The sequence below is a fragment of the Molossus molossus genome, unplaced genomic scaffold (genome assembly GCF_014108415.1).
Source record: "Molossus molossus isolate mMolMol1 unplaced genomic scaffold, mMolMol1.p scaffold_m16_p_21, whole genome shotgun sequence".
NCBI lineage: Eukaryota > Metazoa > Chordata > Mammalia > Chiroptera > Molossidae > Molossus > Molossus molossus.
The window spans coordinates 3926413-3946168 of NW_023425357.1; the positions used below are offsets into that span (position 1 = coordinate 3926413).

At 53.4% G+C, this 19756-nt stretch overlaps 3 protein-coding genes across 4 annotated transcripts; 2 read left to right on the top strand and 1 right to left on the bottom strand.

Moving 5' to 3' along the window:
- Nucleotides 1-120: 120 nt before the first annotated feature.
- TFPT (TCF3 fusion partner) lies at nt 121-5364 on the top strand. 2 transcript variants are annotated; one of them, XM_036274968.1, is made up of 6 exons: nt 121-300; nt 685-943; nt 1961-2031; nt 4470-4539; nt 4617-4829; nt 5206-5364. In XM_036274968.1, exons 1-6 carry the CDS (start codon nt 278-280, stop codon nt 5323-5325), a joined length of 756 nt encoding a protein of 251 aa, XP_036130861.1. In that variant the 5' UTR covers nt 121-277; the 3' UTR covers nt 5326-5364. The 2 variants fall into 2 exon arrangements, with proteins under 2 accessions (XP_036130861.1, XP_036130860.1); XM_036274967.1 differs by having other exon boundaries at nt 4617-4835; nt 5206-5346.
- A 46-nt stretch (nt 5365-5410) lies between these two features.
- NDUFA3 (NADH:ubiquinone oxidoreductase subunit A3) lies at nt 5411-7697 on the bottom strand. The gene is made up of 4 exons (XM_036275572.1): nt 7644-7697; nt 7355-7429; nt 5780-5857; nt 5411-5565 (listed from the first exon to the last, which is right to left on the bottom strand). The coding sequence occupies exons 1-4, from the start codon at nt 7651-7653 to the stop codon at nt 5474-5476; spliced, it is 255 nt and encodes an 84-aa protein (XP_036131465.1). The 5' UTR covers nt 7654-7697; the 3' UTR covers nt 5411-5473.
- An 869-nt stretch (nt 7698-8566) lies between these two features.
- Nucleotides 8567-19277, top strand: OSCAR (osteoclast associated Ig-like receptor). The gene is made up of 5 exons (XM_036274982.1): nt 8567-8603; nt 9333-9365; nt 16883-17179; nt 17646-17927; nt 18633-19277. Exons 1-5 carry the CDS (start codon nt 8567-8569, stop codon nt 18848-18850), a joined length of 867 nt encoding a protein of 288 aa, XP_036130875.1. The 3' UTR covers nt 18851-19277.
- The last annotated feature ends 479 nt before the right edge of the window (nt 19278-19756 follow it).

Consider the following 19756-nt stretch of genomic DNA (forward strand, 5'->3'; position numbering starts at 1 on the left):
AGAGGACACGGTGTCGAGGCAAGAATACAGACGGGGGCCGCTCAGACGACTAGTAGCGGCGTGAGACGAGAAAGCGAGGCCTTGCCGCCGGACTCGGGGTGGGGGTGGGGCCAGGGGGAAAGCTGGGAACAGAGAACTACAACTCCCAGGAGGCTTAGCGGCCGAGTCCCGGGAGCGTGGCCGCGCGGCCTTATGGGGCGGGTAGTTTTGCGAAGGACAACCTAGAGGTTTGCAAGGTTGGAGGTTCTGAGTCCTGCGGCGCCCGAGCCGGGGAGAAATGGAGCTGGAGCAGAGAGAGGGGTAAGTGGCGTTAGGGAATATGGCTAATCTTAAGAGACACTGCGGCTGCAGAATGTGCGGCCATCCGCGCTTTACTTTGAGGGCTGATGGGGATTGTAGTTTGTGCAGCGGTTTGGGGTTAGAACTCTTAGCGACTGGATCTGTACTCGAGCATCCTCGGGGTCCAGAGGTTGGCGGCCTGGACTCCTGGGGTCTCAGTGAGGGATTGGCGCCTTGAACTTCCCTGGATCCTCGGGAGGAAGAGTCTGGGGTCTGAACTCCCACATTCTGGGAGGAGGCTTAACTCTTGTGGGTCCTGGGACGGAGGGTCTGGGGGCCTGGACTCCCGGGTCGAAGGAGGAGGAGCCGGAGGTTCAGGGTCCCTGCGTCCCTCTGACTCTACAGGACCATGGCAGCCGTGGGCTTTGAAGAGTTCTCAGCGCCTCCGGGCTCGGAGCTGGCGCTGCCTCCGCTGTTCGGTGGTCACATCCTGGAGAGCGAGCTTGAGACCGAAGTGGAGTTCGTGTCTGGGGGTCTGGGCAGCTCGGGCCTCCGGGAGCGAGAGGAAGAGGAAGAGGCAGCCCGGGGCCGACGGCGACGCCAGCGAGAGCTCAATCGCAGGAAGTACCAGGCGTTAGGTCGGCGCTGCCGGGAGATCGAGCAGGTAGGTGAGTGCGGATTCCGTTTTAGGTCCCTTGGCTCAAGTTACCAGCCCCTTCCAGTCTCTGCCTGTGCATGTGCTCAGCCTTCCTTGCCCAGCAGGATGAATCTTTCATTCGTCCTTCATTTATTCCGCACCTGTCAGGTATCTGGCCCTGTGCAAGGTACCTGGAGGGCTGTCTCTGGGAGCTTCCCGGACAGCCCAGATCAGTTCCTTGATGCCTCGCAGGTGCCTCTCCTGCTCCCCACCGATCACAGGTCAAGCTCAAGCTCTTCAGGTCTGCCATACCTCTGGCATCAGTCACCCCTCACTGCTGTCCATTGTACCATTGAATCTCCTTCCCTTCATCCCCATGGCTGCTGCCCCAGACTCAGGTTCTCTCCACTGAATCACGTGCCCCCCTGGTGAGAATGAGAATGGAGCAGTGGGCAGGGCGAGAAACACACGAATGTCGGAGCATGAAGTTTGGCTTTTTTTTTCCTCAGTGAGGGGGAGCTAATGAAAAGTTTCAAGCAGGGGAGGGACAGCAGTCAGGTCTGGACGTCAGAAAGACTCTGGGTTGTGTTCCTTTGCGTGGGCTGGTAACCAAGCACTGCAAATGTAACAGGGATAGATTGCCTCTGAAGCTGTTAGGGAGAATCTGCTAGATTGTGGCCGGTCTTTGGTGTCCTGGGCTTGTAGCCCTCTGCTTTCATCTTCCCGCAGCATTCTCCCTGTATGCGCATGTCTGTGTCCCACTCCCCGCTTTTTATGTGGACACCAGTTATTGGACTAGGGTCCCCCGTAATGACCTCACTTAATTCTGGGGAAGAGTACGCGCAAAGCCCCCAGGACAGGAAGGTTGGGGCAGCAGCATGGAAGCCAGAGAGGGGAGGGGATAAGGGAGAGGAGCAGGAACCGTGTGAATAGGTGACAGCAGACGCAGGAGGTACAGCCCCTTATGTCTACAAGGTGACCTTTGGGCCATCTGCCTGGTCCACAGCAGGGACCGGCTGACCTGTGCTCTCCCACCTCCTGTAGGTGAACGAACGGGTCCTGAACAGGCTCCATCAGGTACAGAGGATAACGCGGAGACTCCAGCAGGAGCGGAGGTAAGCCCTTGCACGCCTGCTCTGGCCCACATGCCTCTGCACTCAGACCTTATTTCCAGGGTCATTTCTCCACCTTCCCAGTCTGGCCGCCAGGGGGAGGGGAGGCCAGCAGGGACCAGGGGTGGGATTGTCTTACAGGAAAGAGCTGGCAAGGCCTGGGGGGAGCGGGTGTGCACCCTCTGAGTGGGGAGTGCAGCCAGCGAAGGAGCCCCAGCCTTCAGAGTCACAGAGTCGGTTTCAAGCACTATTGCTGTGCAACTCTGAGCAAGTGACAACCCCTCTCAGAGCCGATCTCTTCACAACTAAGGTTGACACAGAAGTCACAGCAAAGCCATGAGTCTGCTGAGGGGTAAAGGGAGCTCACAGTATGAGCTCGGCTCAGTCTCTCCCTGGGCCCACTCCGGATCTGATGCTCCCTGCTGCTCTCTCTGTCCCCACTCAGGAGGTCCTGTTTCACAGGGACAGAGTTGCACTTTGGAAAGATGGTGAGAGTTCTGGAGAGGGACTGTGGTGATGGTTGCACGATACCATGACTCACCTCATGCCACTGCACTATACATTTAAAAGTGGTTAAATTGGGAAGTTTTATATCTTACCGAAATTTAAAAACCAAATTTTTTTCTTTTTTTTTCTTTTTTTTTTTTTTTTTTTATCCTCACCCGAGGATACTTTTCCATTTTTTTTGTACAGATAGAGTGGGAGGGAGAGAGAGGAAGGGAGAGAGAGAGAGAAACATCGACGTGAAGGGACACACCGAGTGGCTGCCACCCGCACGACCAACCAGGGCCGGGGACAAACTGCAACCGAAGTACGTGCCCTTAGCGGGAACCGAACCCGGGTCCCTCTGGACCGCAGGCCGACGCTCTAACCGCTGAGCCAAACCGGCCAGGGCCCAAATTTTTTTCAAAAGCAAAAAAGGTAAAATGTAAGACTGGCCAAGTCACTCCTCTGCTCAAAACGCTGCAGGGGTCCCCCCTGACTCAGAGTAGGACTTGACATCCTTCCAACAGCCAACCAGGCCCTAATCAGTTGGCCCAGCACACCAGCCTCCCTGCCCCACCGAGAACACGCTAGATATAGACACGCCTCGGGGCCTCTGCACTTGCTGCTCCTGCCAATCCCTCACCTTCCCATGAGACCTCCCACCGTCTTTTCCAGTTCCAGTCAGGTGTCATCCATCCTCCTTCCTACTTTTTCTTTTTTTATCCTCACCAGAGGACATTTTTGCATTTATCTTCAGATAGAGCAGGAGAGAAGGGGGGAAGAGAGAGAGGGAGAAACATCGATGTGAGAGAGACATCGAGTGGTTGCCACCCACACGACCCCAATCGGGGCGGGGACAAACTGCAGCTGAGGTACGTGCCTTTAGTGGAAACCGAACCCAGGACTCTCTGGCCTGCAGGCCGACGCTCTAACCGCTGAGCCAGACTGGCCAGGGCTTTCCTACTTTTTCTTTTCCTTTTTATTCAGTTTATTGGGGTGGCACTGGTTAATGAAATTACACACGTCTCAGATGCACAGTTGTGTGTTCACCACCCCAATTCTCCGTATATCACCATTTAGCCCCCATGCCCTCCTCCATGTCCCTGGGCCCCCCTCCCCTGGCCACTTTCCTACTTTTTTTTTCTTTTATGATGTTACAGAGAGAAAGGGAGAGGGAGAGAGAGTTAGAAACATTGATTGGCCACCTCCTGCATGCCTCCCACTGGGGATCAGGCCCACAACCTGGGCATGTGCCCTGCCCAGGAATCGAACCAGCGACCTCTTGGTGCATGGGTCCTCGCTCAGCCACTGAGCCACATTGGCCAGGCACTTTCTTTTTCTTTTTTTTGGTATGTGCGCCTAGTGGGAACTCAACCCAGAACTCTCCCCAGAACTCTCTTGGTCTGCAGGCCGACGCGCCAACCGCTGAGCCAAGCCCGCCAGGGCTCGGCCGGGCACTTTCCAACCTATTATGATGTGCTGGCTCACAGGTAGCATTTAGCTAATTAAAGCTAAAACAAACAAACAAAAGCTTTTAGCAGCAGGAATGGAGAAAGAGAAGGCAGAGTTAAGAGCCGAGGTCACCGGGAGTATTCTGCACAAACCTCTCTGGCCTTTTAGTTACTAATGAAAATAACTTAAACTTGAATGTTTGCTGAGCGAATACCCCGAGTGCTGTAGAGATCACGTCTGGTGTGGTGTCATTCACAGCGGTCCCCAGTTGGGGTTGTCATCTTCTGCTGACAACAGGAAACTAAGGCACAGAGGTCACCTTCTCTTGCCCAAAGTCCCACTGGCTGCTCAGGTGCTTGGCACCCAGGCCTTTCAGACCCAGAGCCCCAAACCTCTGGGTCGAGGACACCTCGGTTCAGAGGGAGTCAGAGCCAGGTTGTCGGGCACCCTTCCCCGGCCGCCAGAAGATGAAGGTGTCCGCTGGCGGCTTCTGTCCTGCGCAGGTTCCTCATGAGAGTGCTCGACGCTTATGGCGATGACTACCGTGCCGGCCAGTTCACCATCGTGCTGGAGGTGAGCATGGGGTCCCCAGGGGCTGGGTGAGCCAGCAGCCCAGGACAGTCTTCACCCGCCTGCCGTCTCCCCACCAGGATGAGGGCAGCCAGGGCACAGATGCCCCCACCCCAGGCAATGCTGAGAACGAGCCTCCGGAGAAAGAGGGGCTGTCCCCGCCCAGGAGAACGCCAGCACCCCCAGAACCCAGCAGCCCGGCCCCCGGTGAGGGGCCCAGCGGGCGGAAAAGGAGGCGAGCGCCCCGGGAAGGACGCCGAGCAGGAGTCCCATTGACTCCAGAACTGGCCCAGGTGCAGGTGGGAGGCCTGGAGCCCGAGGGCCAGGCAAGGAGGGACCAGGACTGCGGGCTTCCAGCAGGGGCGCGGCTGGGAGAGATGGAGAGAGGGCGTGAGGCAGGGTTGGAGGGTTGGAGGGTTGGGGCAGGAGTGAGAGTTGGAAAAGCCGGGAAGGCTTGGGTAGAAAGGAGGAAGACAGGGAGGAGGCTGTGGGGAGGAGATGGGATGGGAGATGGTGGGCTGGAGAATCTGCATACCACGTGGACTCAGGAACACTGGACCTGCCGGGGTGCACGCAGGAGGCTGTCTGGCCTGGGAGCGCAGGGACGGTGGGCCGAAGGGCCTTCTCCGGCCCCCAGGCCTGCTCACACAGTGCTCTTTTCTTCCCCAGATAAAGGTTGAGGAAGACTTTGGCTTTGAAGCAGATGAGGCCCTGGACTCAAGTTGGGTTTCCCGGGGGCCAGATAAACTGCTGCCCTACCCCACCTTAGCCAGCCCCCCCTTTGACTGACCCTGCCAATAAACTGACCCCCCCGCTCTCCTGGGCCACTGTCTGCTGTTCCCACTTCTCATCACACACACTCTTGACTCTGGAGTCAGTTTTCACATTTTTATTGGGGGCCACAGGGAAGGGGACTTCTTCCTGTCAGTGGGGGTGTTCACAGTTTCTTCAGCCACTCTAAGCTTCGGCCCTGGGGGTCCTGGGGGTGGCTGGGCACGTCGGGCATGTTCCCATCATCTCGGACGGGCACTGTGGGACAGGGGGGTGGGCCACTAAGACCAGCAGATCTCTAGGGGCCCTAGAGAAGGGCTGGTCTGTCAGCTTACATTCAAAGAGGGAATTGGGACCCCAGGGGAAAGAAAAGACAGGAGAGTAAGGGTCAAAGAATTAGAGCTGCAGAGACAGTCAAGGAGATACGCAGACATAGGGACTCGGGACCAGAGACTGACACAGCCCCACTCACCTGGGTAGTTGTAGGGTGTGACCTGGTTGATCATGGCAGCATACTTGGTGTAGGGGCTGAAGATGGGCAGAATTACAGCTGTGGAGACACACAGGGTGAGGCCCTGGGAAGATGGTTTTGGGAGTGGGAGAGGCAGGAGCTGAACCTTGGCAAAATGGGGGCTCAGTGCATGGGAGGAGGGGAGGAGGTATAGCACCTCCAGGAGGCCCCTGAGCTTTGTAGGGCCCCTTGGTACCCCAGGATCCCCATTTATCAGAAAGGTTTATAATTTGGGGGGATGGGGTGGGGCTGGAAGCCAAGTACTTACAGATAGGTGGGACCTAGAGGGCATAGGGGAGGGAAGTGAGGGTGGTCATGGAATGAGTGCACCTGGAGTGCAGAGGTGGTCGTGGAGCATAAGGGTTGGGGGAATGTCCTGAGAATGTTCCAGGGCTATCATGAGCAAATGGAAAGGGGTTACAAGGAACAATCCATAAAGGGTGGGAGCCAGGAGTCCTGAGGGGTGGGGCAGGGCATATAAAGAAGGTTCTAGGCCAGCACTGCCTGGCAGAAATGAAAAAGCCACACATGATTTTACAGCTTCTAATAGACACATTACAGTTAAAACATACAAGTTAATTTTAAAATGTACTATTTAACCTCATATGTCCAAAGTATTGTTTCCACACCCCATGAAAAATAATGAAGACGTTTGCTATTCCTTTTGCCACGTCAAGTCTTTGAATCCAGTGTGTAATTTACTTAGCATCTCAAGCGCTCAGTGACTAACGTAGCCTATGGGACAACTGTCTTCTCCAAACCTTACCCAATGGCCCGCAGATGCAGTATTGACAAGACCTAGGGACTTGTTAGAAATGCAGTGTCCCAGGCCCCACCTCACCCTACTGAATCTGCACCTACATTTTAACCAGCTCCCTCGAAAGGGACCCAGTGCACCTTCAAGTATGAGTCACCCTGTCCCAGAGCAGAGGGTCTCAGGCTGCACATTAGAGTCACTGGGGGATTATGATGGTGCAAGTGGGGAGGATCCAGGCACTTAGAACAGTTGTTATTAATATTACTATTATTATTTACTGCTTAAGTTTTGTTGTTGCTAATGCTCACCCCAGGGTATTTTTTTCCATTGATTTTTAGAAGGTGTGAAAGGGAGGGGCAGAGGAGAGAAAGGGAGAGAGTGAGACATCACTGGTTGCCTCCCACATGCACCCAACCAGGGCTGGGGATGCAACCTGCAACCAAGTACGTGCCCTTGACGGGAATCGAACCCGTGACACTTTGGTGCGCGGGGCGACGTTCTAACCACTGAGCCAGGGGGGCCAGCCGGAGTGGGGAACCTCTCCAGAGGGACTGTGGACCTCGGGTGTTGAAGGAGGGTCAGAGTGTCAGGGACGGGGCAGGCCAGGGGCCGTCGTGGGGGCTGACACACTGGTGGGGACACAGGACGGAGAGGGCGGCCAGGGGGCCTTCCGGGGAAGGACCGGACGCCAGTGGGGGCGACGGGACCTTTGGGGCGGGTGGGGAAGGGAAGGCTGCCCGGCCTGCCGGCTGGGGTGATGCACGTTCGCGCTCACGCACCGAGGCTCCCGATGGTGAAGGAGGCGACCAACACCGGCTCCTTGGCCCAGGCGTTCCTGAGGAAGGTGGCGAGTCCTGGAGGGGTGCGCGGGGAGGGTCACTGCTGCCGGCAATGCCCGCGGTGACCTCTAACCCTCCCGCGCCACCCTCGCCCCGGAGGAGCCCTCTGGTGACCTCTGCATCCCACTCCGGCCCCGACCCTACCGCCTTCGTGGGGGCACCGCCGCGACCCCGCCCCGCACCGCCGGGCTCGCCCCACGTCCCGCGCGCCTGCGATACCCGAACTTACTCCCGGCCATCTTGGTCTCGGAGGCCGCGGCGCGGAGCACCCTGGGTATTGTAGTCCTCGCGCCCGAGGCGCCGCTGTCGGAGTCTGCGCGTGCGCACTGGCTCAGAGCCGCGCTCCAAGACGGCGGCGAGAACGCAGAGCACTCTGGGAGTTGTGGTCCCTGGACCCGAGTCGCTGTGGATGCCGCGCGTGCGCACCGCCGCAGAACAGAAGTCCGGGGCAGCCGCAGAACAGGAGGCGGCGCTCGTGATTGAAGTGCCAGCCTGTCTTGGCACGCCTGCCGCCGCCCCCTTTTCTCTGCCGGAGGAGTGACTTCTCCCCAGCCCTCCTGCTGTGACTCACGGAAGGCGGAATGCAGTAGTCCTCATTTCCTAGTTGACTGCCGAAAGCCCATTTTACAGATGGGGGGACGGAAGCTGGGAGAGGACGAATAGAGGTCTCGGCTCAAAATCAGCTCGTCCTGAAGCCCGAACTCTCATCGAAAGGTTAGGGGCCTTCTGTGGACTCTCACAGTGCCCTATGGGACCTCCATTATGAAGCACATCACTTACTTTTTAAACTGACCTGGTCCGCATCCGTCTTTCCATCAGTAATGGGGTCTGACTCCTCTCTGTGCCCCAAAATCGCGCAGCGGGGTCTGGCACATAACAGGTGCTAACTGTTTTTTGTTTGCTTGCTTTGGGTGCTGATTGTTTTTAAAGTTTAATTAATGAACACAGAGGGTTATGACTGCCCCGATCCCAAATTTTCCAGCAGCACCATGGGGCTGGGACACCATCCCCCAGGGGCCCCCACCCCACTCCCCTCCCCTCCCTACACCAGGGCTCTGACTCTGACTTTCTGATGTTGCCTCACTTCCTGGGTGGTGAGAGGGCCTGGTTGAGCCCTGGCTTCTGCTTCGACTCCTGCCAGACCTGTCCACCATGGCCCTGATGCTGATCCTCCAGCTGCTGACCCTCTGTGAGCTACCCCATACCCTCTCTCTTGGTCCCTGGCTGGGTTTGGGTACAGAGAGACAGGATCTGGGGACTCAGACACCTAGAGAGGGGGGTAGAAGCAAGGGACTGGACCACTAGGTCTCCCTGAGGGCAGATGCAGGGTGATCAGGCAGCGTCAGCTAAGGGTTTGGAACTCAAACCAGCATAACGGGACAGGACTGGGGCCCAGACCCCTGGGTCCTAAAGCAGGAGGACACAGGAGCCCCCGAATCCTTGGGTTCCTGGAAGAAGAGGAAGTTGGGGGCAGAGTCATCTGGCTTTTGAGGCAGGAGAGGGCTAGAGACCTGAACTCCAGGGGACAGGGAGTATAAAGTCCCAGATTCTGATGTGAGTGGGGAGATAGAAGCCAGGACACTTGGGTCCATGAGAAGGGGTGGGGAGCTGAGGCCCAGACTCCTGAACCCCAGGAAGGAGAAACTGTGGGCTCAGATGACTGTCTTCTGCGAAAGGTGGAGTCCAAGGGTCTGAACTCTTGGGTACAGAGGCAAGAGGGTCCTGGGTGCAGACTTCTGGCTTCTTAAGGAGGTGGGGATTGGAAGTCTGGATGTATGGCTACTGGGAAAGGAGGAAGTGTGGCCAAGATTCCTGTTTTCTAGAGGAAAGAGGGTCTGGGGACTTAGATTCCTGGTCACCAATGGTCATGGGTCTGGGAGCAGCATAGGCTTTAGCAAGTCCCCTCAACCTTCCACAGGGCCCCTGTGTCACACAGATGTCACTTCAGATGGTGAGTACATCCCCCATCCATTCCCCTGTATGTCCTGGGGACAGGGAGTAACATCCCATTTCCAATTATTCCGATTTTACTCTGGGTGCCCACCCTCACCCCAGATTTCCTTATTTCCCTCCCTCCTCCTCCTTTCTTTCTTTCCTTCTCACTTCCTTTAGTGACCAGTAAAGGTGATTAGCGAAGACCATAAATTTTGGAGCTAAAGAGACCTAAGCTAGAACCCCACTTTCATGGCCTTGTTCATTTATGAACTGGAACAAACCACTGCGTGCTAAGACTCAGTTTCCTTCTCTGTGAAATGGGCTATTGTGAGGATTTAATAAAATTACATGTGCCAAACCCTTGGCTCAGAATTTGGCATAGCACAGGGCTCAAGAGATAGGATTTCTGGCAACACTAATTATTCCCTTATTTATTTATTTATTTATTCATTTATTATCCTCACCCGAGGACATTTTTGCATTTATCTTCAGATAGAGCGGGAGGGAGAGAGGGAGGAAGAGAGAGAGAGAGAAACATTGATGTGAGAGAGACACATCGACTGGTTGCCACCCACACGACACCAGCCAGGGCCGGGGCCGAACTGCAACCAAAGTACGTGCCTTTAGCGAGAACCAAACCCAGAACTCTCTGGTCCGTGGGCCGACGCTCTAACCTCTGAGTGAAACTGGCCAGGGCTAATTATTCCCTCATTTTCCCATTTTTTGTTTAGATAGAGTGGGAGGGAGAGAGAGAGAAACATCGATGTGAAAGGGACACATCGAGTGGTTGCCACCCGCACAACCCAACCAGGGCCGGGGACAAACTGCAACCGAGGTACATGCCCTTAGTGGGAACCGAACCCGGGTCTCTCTGGACCGTAGGCCGATGCTCTAACCGCTGAGCCAAACCAGCCAGGGCATTATTCCCTTATTTAGAAAGTAGAGTCCCCCCACAGTGAAATAGCCCTGGGTCTCTTTCCAGATTTTCTGATAGTGATACCTCTTCTTTTTCTCAAACCTTCCCTCCCATCCCCACCCCCCGCCCACTACACTCCAACTTCAAATAAGAACTACCTGGAAAACCATTAATACGTAAGCTATCAATTTATTTTAAATTACTATGTTTAAATGATAAAGCTAATATATCTTCATGGTTTTAAAAATTCAGTCATTACTGAAGGACATATAACAGCCTCTCTCTTCTCCTTCCTCATCTTCCTTAAATAATCTCTGAACCCTGACAAAAATTTTCCAAGCATTCAAACACATATATGTAGTTATATACTTCTTGGTTTTCTTGCCAAGGCAAAGTTGATATTTCGTGACTCACACCATTCTGCATCTTACATTTACCACTTTACAATCTTTCTTGGAGCTATTTCCAAATCATTTAGCTAGCTCTACCTTTTTTCCCCTTTATTATTATTACTGTTTTTAATCCTCACCCGAGGACATTTTTCCATTTATCGTAGATGGAGTGGGAGGGAGACACACAGAGAGAGAGAAACATCAACGTTATAGAGACACATTGGTTGCCTCCTCCACAACCTGACCAGGGCTGAGGATGAACCTTGACCAGAATCTAATCTGTGACTCATTGGTCTGCGGGCTGACACTCTAAGCACTGAGCCAAACCAGTCAGGGCTACCTTTTTTTTTTACCTTTAAACTGCTGTCTAGCCCTGGCCGGTTTGGCTCAGCGGTTAGAGCGTCGGCCTGCGGTCCGGAGAGACCCGGGTTCGGTTCCCTCTAAGGGCACGTACCTTGGTTGCAGTTTGTCCCCGGCCCTGGTTGGGTCATGTGGGTGGCAACCACTCGATGTGTCGCTTTCACGTCGATGTTTCTCTCTCTTTCTCTCTCCCTCCCACTCTATCTGAACAAAATATCGAAAAATGTCCTCGGGTGAGGATAAAAAAATAAATAAATAAACTGCTGTCTAGGTCCTAGTATTTGCCATTGTATGGCTGGATTCTAATTTATTTGGCCTCTTGTATATTTAGGTTGTTTCCAACCCACCCCCTCACCACCAGTGCTATAGGGAATGCTTCTGAATGAGCTTTTTGTGTACATGTATATTCATTCCCCTAGGTGCAGCTGTGGAATTATTGGTACGCCCTTTGTGTATCTTGTTTGCTTGTTTGTTTGTTTTTTGGTACGTGCCCCTAGTGGGAACCGAACCTGGGACTCTCTGGTCTGCAGGCCAAGGCTACAATCACTGAGCCAAACTGGCCAGGGCCCTTTGTGTATCTTGACAGAAACTGACAAAATGCCTTCTCAGAAGGTACACTCAGATGCACCTAAGTGCCTGTGCACTACATCTTCACTGAAACAGAATGTTAACCATTGTTTTAATTTTGACAACCTGATAGTAAAAAAATGCCTTATTGTTTTTTAAATGTTTTAATTGATTTCCAGATAGAGAGAGAGAAGGGAGAGAGGCAGGGGAGGAGGGGAAGAGAGGCATTGATTTGTTGTTCCACTTATGCATTCATTGGTTGATTCTTTTTTTTTTTCTAAATTTTTTTTTTCTTTATTGGTTTTGGAGAGATGGAAACATCGATGAGAGAGAACATCAATTAGTTGCCTCCTGCATACCCCCCTCCCTCCTTCAGGGATCAGGCCCACAGCCTGGGCATGTGCCCTGACTGGGAATTGAACTGGCGACCTCTTGGTGCATGGGTTAATGCTCAACCATTGAGCCATGCCCGCCAGGCCATTGGTTGATTCTTGTATGTTTCCTGACCAGGGATTGAACCCACAACCTTGGTGTATGGGGATGATGCTCTAACCAACTGTGCTACTGGGCCAGGGCCTGTTTTAATTTTTTTTAATGATCATGACTAAGGTTGAACAGTGCTTCCCCCCACCACCAAGTGTGTTTTGGTCAATTGCACTTCCTGTTCTATGAATTACCTAGTCATATGTCTTACCCAGCTTTCATCTGGGTTGGCCCTTGGATTTCTTTCTACACTCAATTTTTTCTTTTTTAATTTTTAATTTTTTTATCTTTATTGTTGAATGTATTACAGATGTTCCTCATTTTTCCCCCATTCACCCCTTCCTTCCCACTCCCACCCCCCGCCTTTTCCTACACTGTTGTCTGTGTCCATTGGTTATGCATATAAGTTCTTTGGTTTATTTCTTCCCAACCCCCAACCCCCTTCTCTTTGAAGTTTGTCAGTCTAGCAACCAATTTGTCCTTCTTCTTTTTTTTTTTTTTAAATCCTCACCCAAGGATATTTTTCTATTCAGATAGAGTGGGAGGGAGAGAGAGAGAGAGAAACATTGACGTGAAAGGGACACATCGAGTGGCTGCCACCCACACGACCAACCAGGGCCAGGGACAAACTGCAACCGAGGTACGTGCCCATAGCGGGAACCGAACCCGAGTCTCTCTGGACCGCAGGCCAACTCTCTAACCGCTGAGCCAAACTGGCCAGGGCCAATTTGTTGTTCTTAATCCCTTCACCTTTTTCACCCATTCCCCCAACCCCCCCCTCCCATCTGGCAACCAACAAAATGTTCTCTGTATCTATGAGTCCATTTCTATTCTGCTTCCTTATTTTGCTTGTAGATTCCATTGCCAATAGATATGTATTCATTGCCATTTTGTTTGTTCATATATTTTATCTTTTTCTTCAAAAAGACCCTTCAACATTTCATATAATAACAGTTTGGTGGTGATGAACTCCTTTAACTTTTTCTTGTCTGGGAAACTCTATATGGCCATCAAGTCTAAATGACAGCTTTGCAGGATAGAGTAATCTTGGTTGTAGGTTCTTGCTTTTCATCACTCTGAATATTTCTTGCCACTGCCTTCTGGCCTGCAAAGTTTCTTTTGAGAAATCAGCTGACAGTCTTATGGGAACTCCCTTGTAGGTAATGAAATGCTTTTCTCTTGCTGCTTTTAAGAATCTCTCTTTGCCCTGGCCAGTTTGGCTCAGCGGTTAGAGCGTCGGCCTGTGGTCCGGAGAGACCCAGGTTCGGTTCCCGCTAAGGGCACGTACTTCGGTTGCAGTTTGTCTCCGGACCTGGTTGGTCGTGCGGGTGGCAGCCACTCGATGTGTCCCTTCACGTCGATGTTTCTCACTCTCTCTCCCTTCCTCTCTCTCCCTCCCACTCTATCTGTACAAAAAAAAAAAAAATGGAAAAATATCCTTGGGTGAGGATAAAAAAAATTTAAAAAAAAAGAATCTCTCTTTGTCTTGAACCTTTTGCATTTTGATGATGATGTGTCTTGGTGTGTGCCTCTTGGGGTTCATCTTGTTTGGGACTCTCTGTGCTTCCTGGACTTGTATGTCTGTTTCCTTCACTAAGTTAGGAAAGTTTTCTGCCATTATTGTTTCAAATAGGTTTTTGACTTCTTGTTCTCCCTATCCTTCTGGCACCCCCAAAATGCGAATGTTGGCATGCTTGAAGTTGTCCCAGAGGCTCCTTACACTATCCTCATTTTTTTGGATTCCTTTTTCTTTTTGCTGTTCTGATTGGGTGTTTTTTGCTTCCTTATATTCCAAATTGATGGTTTGCTTCTTGGCTTTACCTACTCTGCTATTGAATCCCTGTAAATTATTCTTTATTTCAGTTAGTGCCTCCTTCATTTCTGACTGTGCATCCTTCATTTCTGACTGGTCCTTTTTTATGCTCTTGAGGCCCTCACTAAGTTCACTGAGGTTCTCGCTAAGTTCATTGAGCATCCTTATAAGCAGTATTTTGAACTCAGCATCTGTTAGGTTGCTTATCTCCATTTTGCTTAGTTCTTTTCCTGGAGTTTTGTTCTGTTCTTTCGTTTGGGACCTGTTTCTTTGTCTCCTCATTTTGGCTGCCTCCCTGTGTTTGTTTCTGTGTATTACTTAACGGGAGGTATGGGGCTCGCTGAGACCAGATAGTGGTTGTTTGAAAGAATTTAGGAAAAACCTGAAGCAGGATCCAAGACAGGCCAATCCTATTGTTAAGCAACTGGCAAGAGCTTGGGTGGGCCTGAAAGTTGTGTGGGGCGGGGCCTCAGGGAGTCAGCAGGGTGGGGCAAACAGTGTGAGCCAGGAGTCCCAGATATGGCGGCTGTCTGCCGCCCCCGTGAAGGGCTCACCAAAGGAACAAAGGCCTCTGACAGCACGTCTGTCCCGGAGAAAGCCCCCCTCCAGCCCTCACTGCAGTGCTGAACGGCTCAGTTCTTCCCTGTATGTCTCTGGCGCCCCTCGAGCTGCCTGGGGCTCCAGCCACCTCAGCCTCCCTGAGCCTCAGTTCCTGCTGGTTTTTCCAGCCAGAAACTATGGGGACTTCTCTTCCTGGCACCAGAATCCTGAGCTGGATGCCTGGTGTGGGATGGGGACCCCTCAGTCCTCGGGGAGGACCTTCCCAGCCGAGGTGTCCTCCTGATTTTTATCCGCCACACGTGTGTGTGTGTGTGTGTGTGTGTGTGTGACCAGCGCGTGTGGACCAGCCTGTCCGCCTCCGCCCTCCTACCAGTCTCGATGTGGCTGCTGCTTTAATTCCATAGTTGTAGGACTTCCATTCAGCTTGATTTCAGGCGGTTTTGAATGATGATTGTTCTGTAGTTTAGTTGTACCTTTGATGTTGTGGGGGGACGTGATACCGCATTTACCTACGCTGCCGTCTTGACCGGAAGTCAAAACTCTTTCTACACTCTTAATCTATGTGATTTATGAGTACATTGTTTCGGCCGATGTTGTCACTTACTCGTATTTTCTCAGATATAGCTTGAAAATGTTGAAGAGGTCAAATTTACTGACCTCGTCCCTTCTGAATTTTTCAATTTATATTTTAAGACAGACTTCTCTACCCCAAGACAAATATATTTTCCTCTGATATTTTTATTGTTAAAAATGCACGCAGGGCCCTGGCCAGTTTGGCTCAGCGGTTGAGCGTCAGCCTGTGGACCAGAGAGTCTTGGGTTCGGTTCCCGTTAGGGGCATGTACCAAAAAAGATTTTTAAAAATGCACGCAAGTCTAGCCCTGGCCAGTTTGGCTCAGTGGTTAGAGTGTCAGCCTGCAGTCCAGAGAGACCCGGGTTCAGTTCCCGCTAAGGGCACGTGCCTCAGTTGCAGTTGTCCCCGGCCCTGGTTGGTCATGAGGGTGGCAGCCACTTGATGTGTCCCTTTCACATCGATGTTTCTCTCTCTCTCTCTCTCTTCCTCTCTCTCCCTCCCACTCTATCTGAACAAAAAATGGAAGAATGTCCTCGGGTGAGGATAAATAAAATAAAATAAAATAAATAAAAATGCATGCAGGTCTTTAATTAATTGGGAATTTGTTTTGGGAAAGGGCATGAGGTAGAGATCCAATATGCCCCCTCCCCCTAAGTAGATAGCAAGTTTGGCAACTATGTACATGATTTGGATATGTTACCAATATTCTGGAGAGCAATTTTAAAACCACAGATTTCTGGGACCCAACCACTCGACATGATGTTTAAAAACTGCAGAGGAGAGTTTGGGAATGGATGCCTTGCTCCTGTGATTTGCAGTTAGTTTTCTGGTTTTTTATTAATATTTATTTTTTAATCCTCACCTGAGAATATTTTTCTATTTGTCATCAGGTAGAGTGGGAGGAAGGGCGAGAGAGAGAAAGAGAGGGAGGAACATCGAAGGGAGAGAAGACACATCAACTGGTTGCCTTTCACATGACCCAACCGGGGCTGGGGACCAACCGCAACCGAAGTACGTGCCCTTGCCTGGAATCGAACCTGCGACTCATTGGTCTAGGGGCCGACGCTCTACCCACTGAGCCAAACTGGCCAGGGCTGCAGCTAGTTTTGCCCATCCCACTGGGGATCCGTGCCTTCCTATGTCGCAGGGAGGGAACTGAGGCTCAGAAAGGGCCAGTGATTGTTCCAGGTGACTCTGTGCTCACCCCAGCTTCCTCTTCCTGTCCTTAGGCACCCAGGAAGCCCAAGGACCCAGGCTGCCCATGTATTTAGTACCCCCAGCCTTTCACCCCACAATCAGGCAACCCAAGCCCTTAGGACATATGTTCAAGCAACTCATGGGTTCAGTCCCCACAGCCCCACACCCTGAGATGAGGTCATTCAAGCGCAGACTATCCACTGATCCATTTCCCCCTGATGCATATCGCAAGTTCTGGCCATTGAAGCCACCCATTTTTCCAGCCCCCCCAACCCCAAACCCCACATTCAGGCCACCCATGGATTCATTCCCCCCAGCCCCATACCCTGGGTTCTGGTCATTCGAATCCAGACCACCCTTTGATTCAGTCCCCCCAAACTCATACCCCGAGTTCTGGCCATTTGAGCCACCCATTTTTCCAGGACCCTCACCCCCAAACCCCACATTCAGGCCACCCATGGATTCATTCCCCCCAGCCCCATACCCTGAGATCAGGCCATTCAAGCCCAGACCACCCATTGATTCAGCCCCCCCAAACTCATACCCCGAGTTCTGGCCATTTGAGCCACCCATTTTTCCAGGACCCTCACCCCCAAACCCCTCATTCAGGCCACCCATGGATTCATTCCCCTCAACCTCATACCCCAAGTTCAGGTCACCTATTGATTCAGACTCCCCAAAATCATACCTCAAGCCATCACTGGGGGCTCAGCCTGCTGCAGTTGTGACCCCTGGGGTCAATGTGACTTTGACGTGCTGGGCGCCCCTGCCTGCCAGGAGGTTTGCACTCTTCAAGTCTGGAGAGCTCTCCTCCGAATACAAGGACAGGTACACGCAGCAGGCGGAGTTCTCCCTGCAGGAGGTGACTGAGGCCCAGGGCGGAAGTTATCACTGCAAGTACCAGAGGCTCAGGTTGCCGCGGGTTGTCTGGTCCCCCCCCAGCGATGCCTTGGAACTGCTGGTGACAGGTGAGGTCCCGGGGCCACGGGAGAAGGAGGGACACAGGAGTGGGATGAGGAAGAAGGGAGGAGGGACAGAGACAGAGAGACATACAGAGACAGGCTGTACAATAACACAAAGAAGAAGCGCCAAAGGGAAAAAAAAGAAACGGATGATTCTCAACCCTAGGCATTTGTGCCCACTGCCCTGACCCCCTCCCCCACCCCCAGAGATGCTGCCAAGCAGCCCACAATGCTCAGGGCAGCCCCCCACCCCACACAAGGTCCGAGGTTGGAAATCTCTGGGAGAGACTACAAACGCAGGGACAGAAAATCAGGGGACCCTGCCTCTGAGCACCAGGGAGGGTGCAACAGGAGGCGGGGAGATAAAAACAGACAGAGCTGGAGGCGCAGCACAGGGGACCGGGGGCTCCCAGGGAGACAGAGAACAGAGGCCCAGGGCACCCACCCCGGTCTCCGTCCTCCCACCTCACAGACCAGCTGCCCAGGCCGACGCTGGTGGTGCTGCCCGGCCCGGTGGTGGCGCCCGGCAGCAACGTGAGCCTGCGCTGCGCGGGCCCCATGGGCAACATGAGCTTCGTGCTGTACCGCGCGGGCCAGGAGACGCCGCTACAATACCACGAGTCCCAGCAGCCCTGGGCCGACTTCCAGCTGTCCGGCGCACGCCCTGGGAGCACCTACACCTGCTACTACCACACGCCCACAGTCCCCTACGTGCTGTCGCAGAGCAGCGAGCCGCTGGTCATCAGCTCCGATGGTAAGGGGGCCCCAACGCCAGCCTGCTCCTTCTCCCTCAGACCAGGAGTCCAGACCCCCAGCCCCTCCTCCCTCAAACCCAGGAGTCCAGGCCCCCAGCCCCTCCTCCCTCAAACCCAGGAGTCCAGACCCCCAGCCCCTCCTCCCTCAGACCAGGAGTCCAGCCCCTCTCCCCTCAGACAGGAGTCCGGGCACCAGCCCTCATCCCTCAGACCCAGAGGTCCGGGCCCCCAGCCCCTCCTCCCTCAGACACCAGGAGTCCGGGCCCCCAGCCCCTCCTCCCTCAGACCCAGGAGTCCGGGCCCCCAGCCCCTCCTCCCTCAGACCCAGGAGTCCGGGCACCCAGCCCCTCCTCCCTCAGACCCAGGAGTCCGGGCACCCAGCCCTCCTCCCTCAGACCCAGAGGTCCGGGCCCCCAGCGCCCTCCTCCCTCAGACCCAGGAGTCCAGGCCCCCAGCCCTCCTCCCTCAGACCCAGGAGTCCGGGCCCCCAGCCCCTCCTCCCTCAGACCCAGGAGTCCGGGCCCCCAGCCCCTCCTCCCTCAGACCCAGGAGTCCAGGTCTCCCGCCTTTGTGCCCCTCTCATCAACCCCCCTCAACTTGGAGGGAGCTGGGTCCCCAGTTCACTCTGGAGGCTAGCGGCGGGGTGCAGAGACCTCTGGTGGAAATGACGACCGCCGGTTCTGCTGGCTGCTCTGGCTCTGCAGGCTCAGGCCCCTTGGACTACACCAAAGGCAACCTCATCCGCCTGGGGCTGGGTGGCCTGGTCCTCATTTTCCTGGCCGTGCTGGGCATTTTGGAGTGGCGAACTGGCACCGGGACTCTGCTGGCGCCTGCCCTCGAGCCCCAGAGGACTGGAAGTGCCCACCTGCAGGATGCGAAGAGACCCCAGGGATCCAGAGCAGCAGCAGGATGCCCTGGGTAGGCCTGGCCCTTCCGGGGGCCCCACAGCCCTCGCTCCCGGCTGAGCTCAGCTAACTGAGTAATAATAACCTTTGTCCCATGTGCTGTATCTTCCTCTGGGGCATTTCTCGGGACCTCTCAGATCTGGGGGAAGCACCATCAGTGGATAAGGATCGAATCCCAGGACTACTGCTCAGGCACTGTGGATATGAGGACAGTGACCTTCTCTAAGCCTTGCTTGCCTTGGCTGTAAAATGGGCACATTATTAGTACTCACCTCTTAGGCCTGGCAGGTGTGGCTCAGTGGTTGAAAGTCGTCCCATACACTAAGAAATCGCCAGTTAGATTCTCCACCAGGGCACATGCAGGGTTCTGGGCTCAACCCCCAGTAGGGGGCATGCAGGAGGCAGCCGATTGATGCTTCTCTCTCACATGGATGTTTCTCTCTCTCTCCCTTTCTCTGTTAAAAAAAAAAAAATCAATAAAAACATATTTGAAAAAATATTCACCTCTTAGGATTTTTAAACAGTGATTGACCGGTAGTAATTGCTCAATAAATGTTAGCTACTATATAACAGATTTCTATCAAAGTCTCAGGATCTGCCCTGGCTGGTTTGGTTCAGCCGTTAGAGCGTCAGCCTGCAGACCAGAGAGTCCCGGTTTCGGTTCCCGCTAAGGGCACATACCTGGGTTGCAGTTTGTCCCCGGCCCCGGTTGGGGTTGTGCGGGTGGCAACTACTCGATGTGTCTCTCTCACATCAATGTTTGTCTCTCTTCCTCCTTTTCTCCCTCCCGCTCTATCTCAAGATAAGTGCAAAAATGTCCTCTGGTGAGGATTTAGAAAAAAGTCTCAGGATCTGAAGCAAGTTCTAGTTTTGTTTTGTTTTGTTTTCCAATGCTCCACCTCATCTTTTATTTATTTATATTT

What these genes read in the sequence shown, in the direction of transcription:
- TFPT (XM_036274967.1), top strand. Translation starts at nt 278, where the DNA reads ATGGAGCTGGAGCAGAGAGAGGG. An exon ending in GAGCTGGAGCAGAGAGAGGG is followed by an intron (nt 301 to 684) that starts GTAAGTGGCGTT and finishes CTGACTCTACAG; the next exon opens with GACCATGGCAGCCGTGGGCT. An exon ending in GCTGCCGGGAGATCGAGCAG is followed by an intron (nt 944 to 1,960) that starts GTAGGTGAGTGC and finishes CACCTCCTGTAG; the next exon opens with GTGAACGAACGGGTCCTGAA.
- NDUFA3 (XM_036275572.1), bottom strand. An exon ending in CTTCACCATCGGGAGCCTCG is followed by an intron (nt 5,858 to 7,354) that starts GTGCGTGAGCGC and finishes GTGTCTCCACAG; the next exon opens with CTGTAATTCTGCCCATCTTC. An exon ending in CACACCCTACAACTACCCAG is followed by an intron (nt 5,566 to 5,779) that starts GTGAGTGGGGCT and finishes CCTGTCCCACAG; the next exon opens with TGCCCGTCCGAGATGATGGG.
- OSCAR (XM_036274982.1), top strand. Translation starts at nt 8,567, where the DNA reads ATGGCCCTGATGCTGATCCTCCAGCTGCTGACCCTCT. An exon ending in CACAGATGTCACTTCAGATG is followed by an intron (nt 9,366 to 16,882) that starts GTGAGTACATCC and finishes CTATTGATTCAG; the next exon opens with ACTCCCCAAAATCATACCTC. An exon ending in GCTGGTCATCAGCTCCGATG is followed by an intron (nt 17,928 to 18,632) that starts GTAAGGGGGCCC and finishes CTGGCTCTGCAG; the next exon opens with GCTCAGGCCCCTTGGACTAC.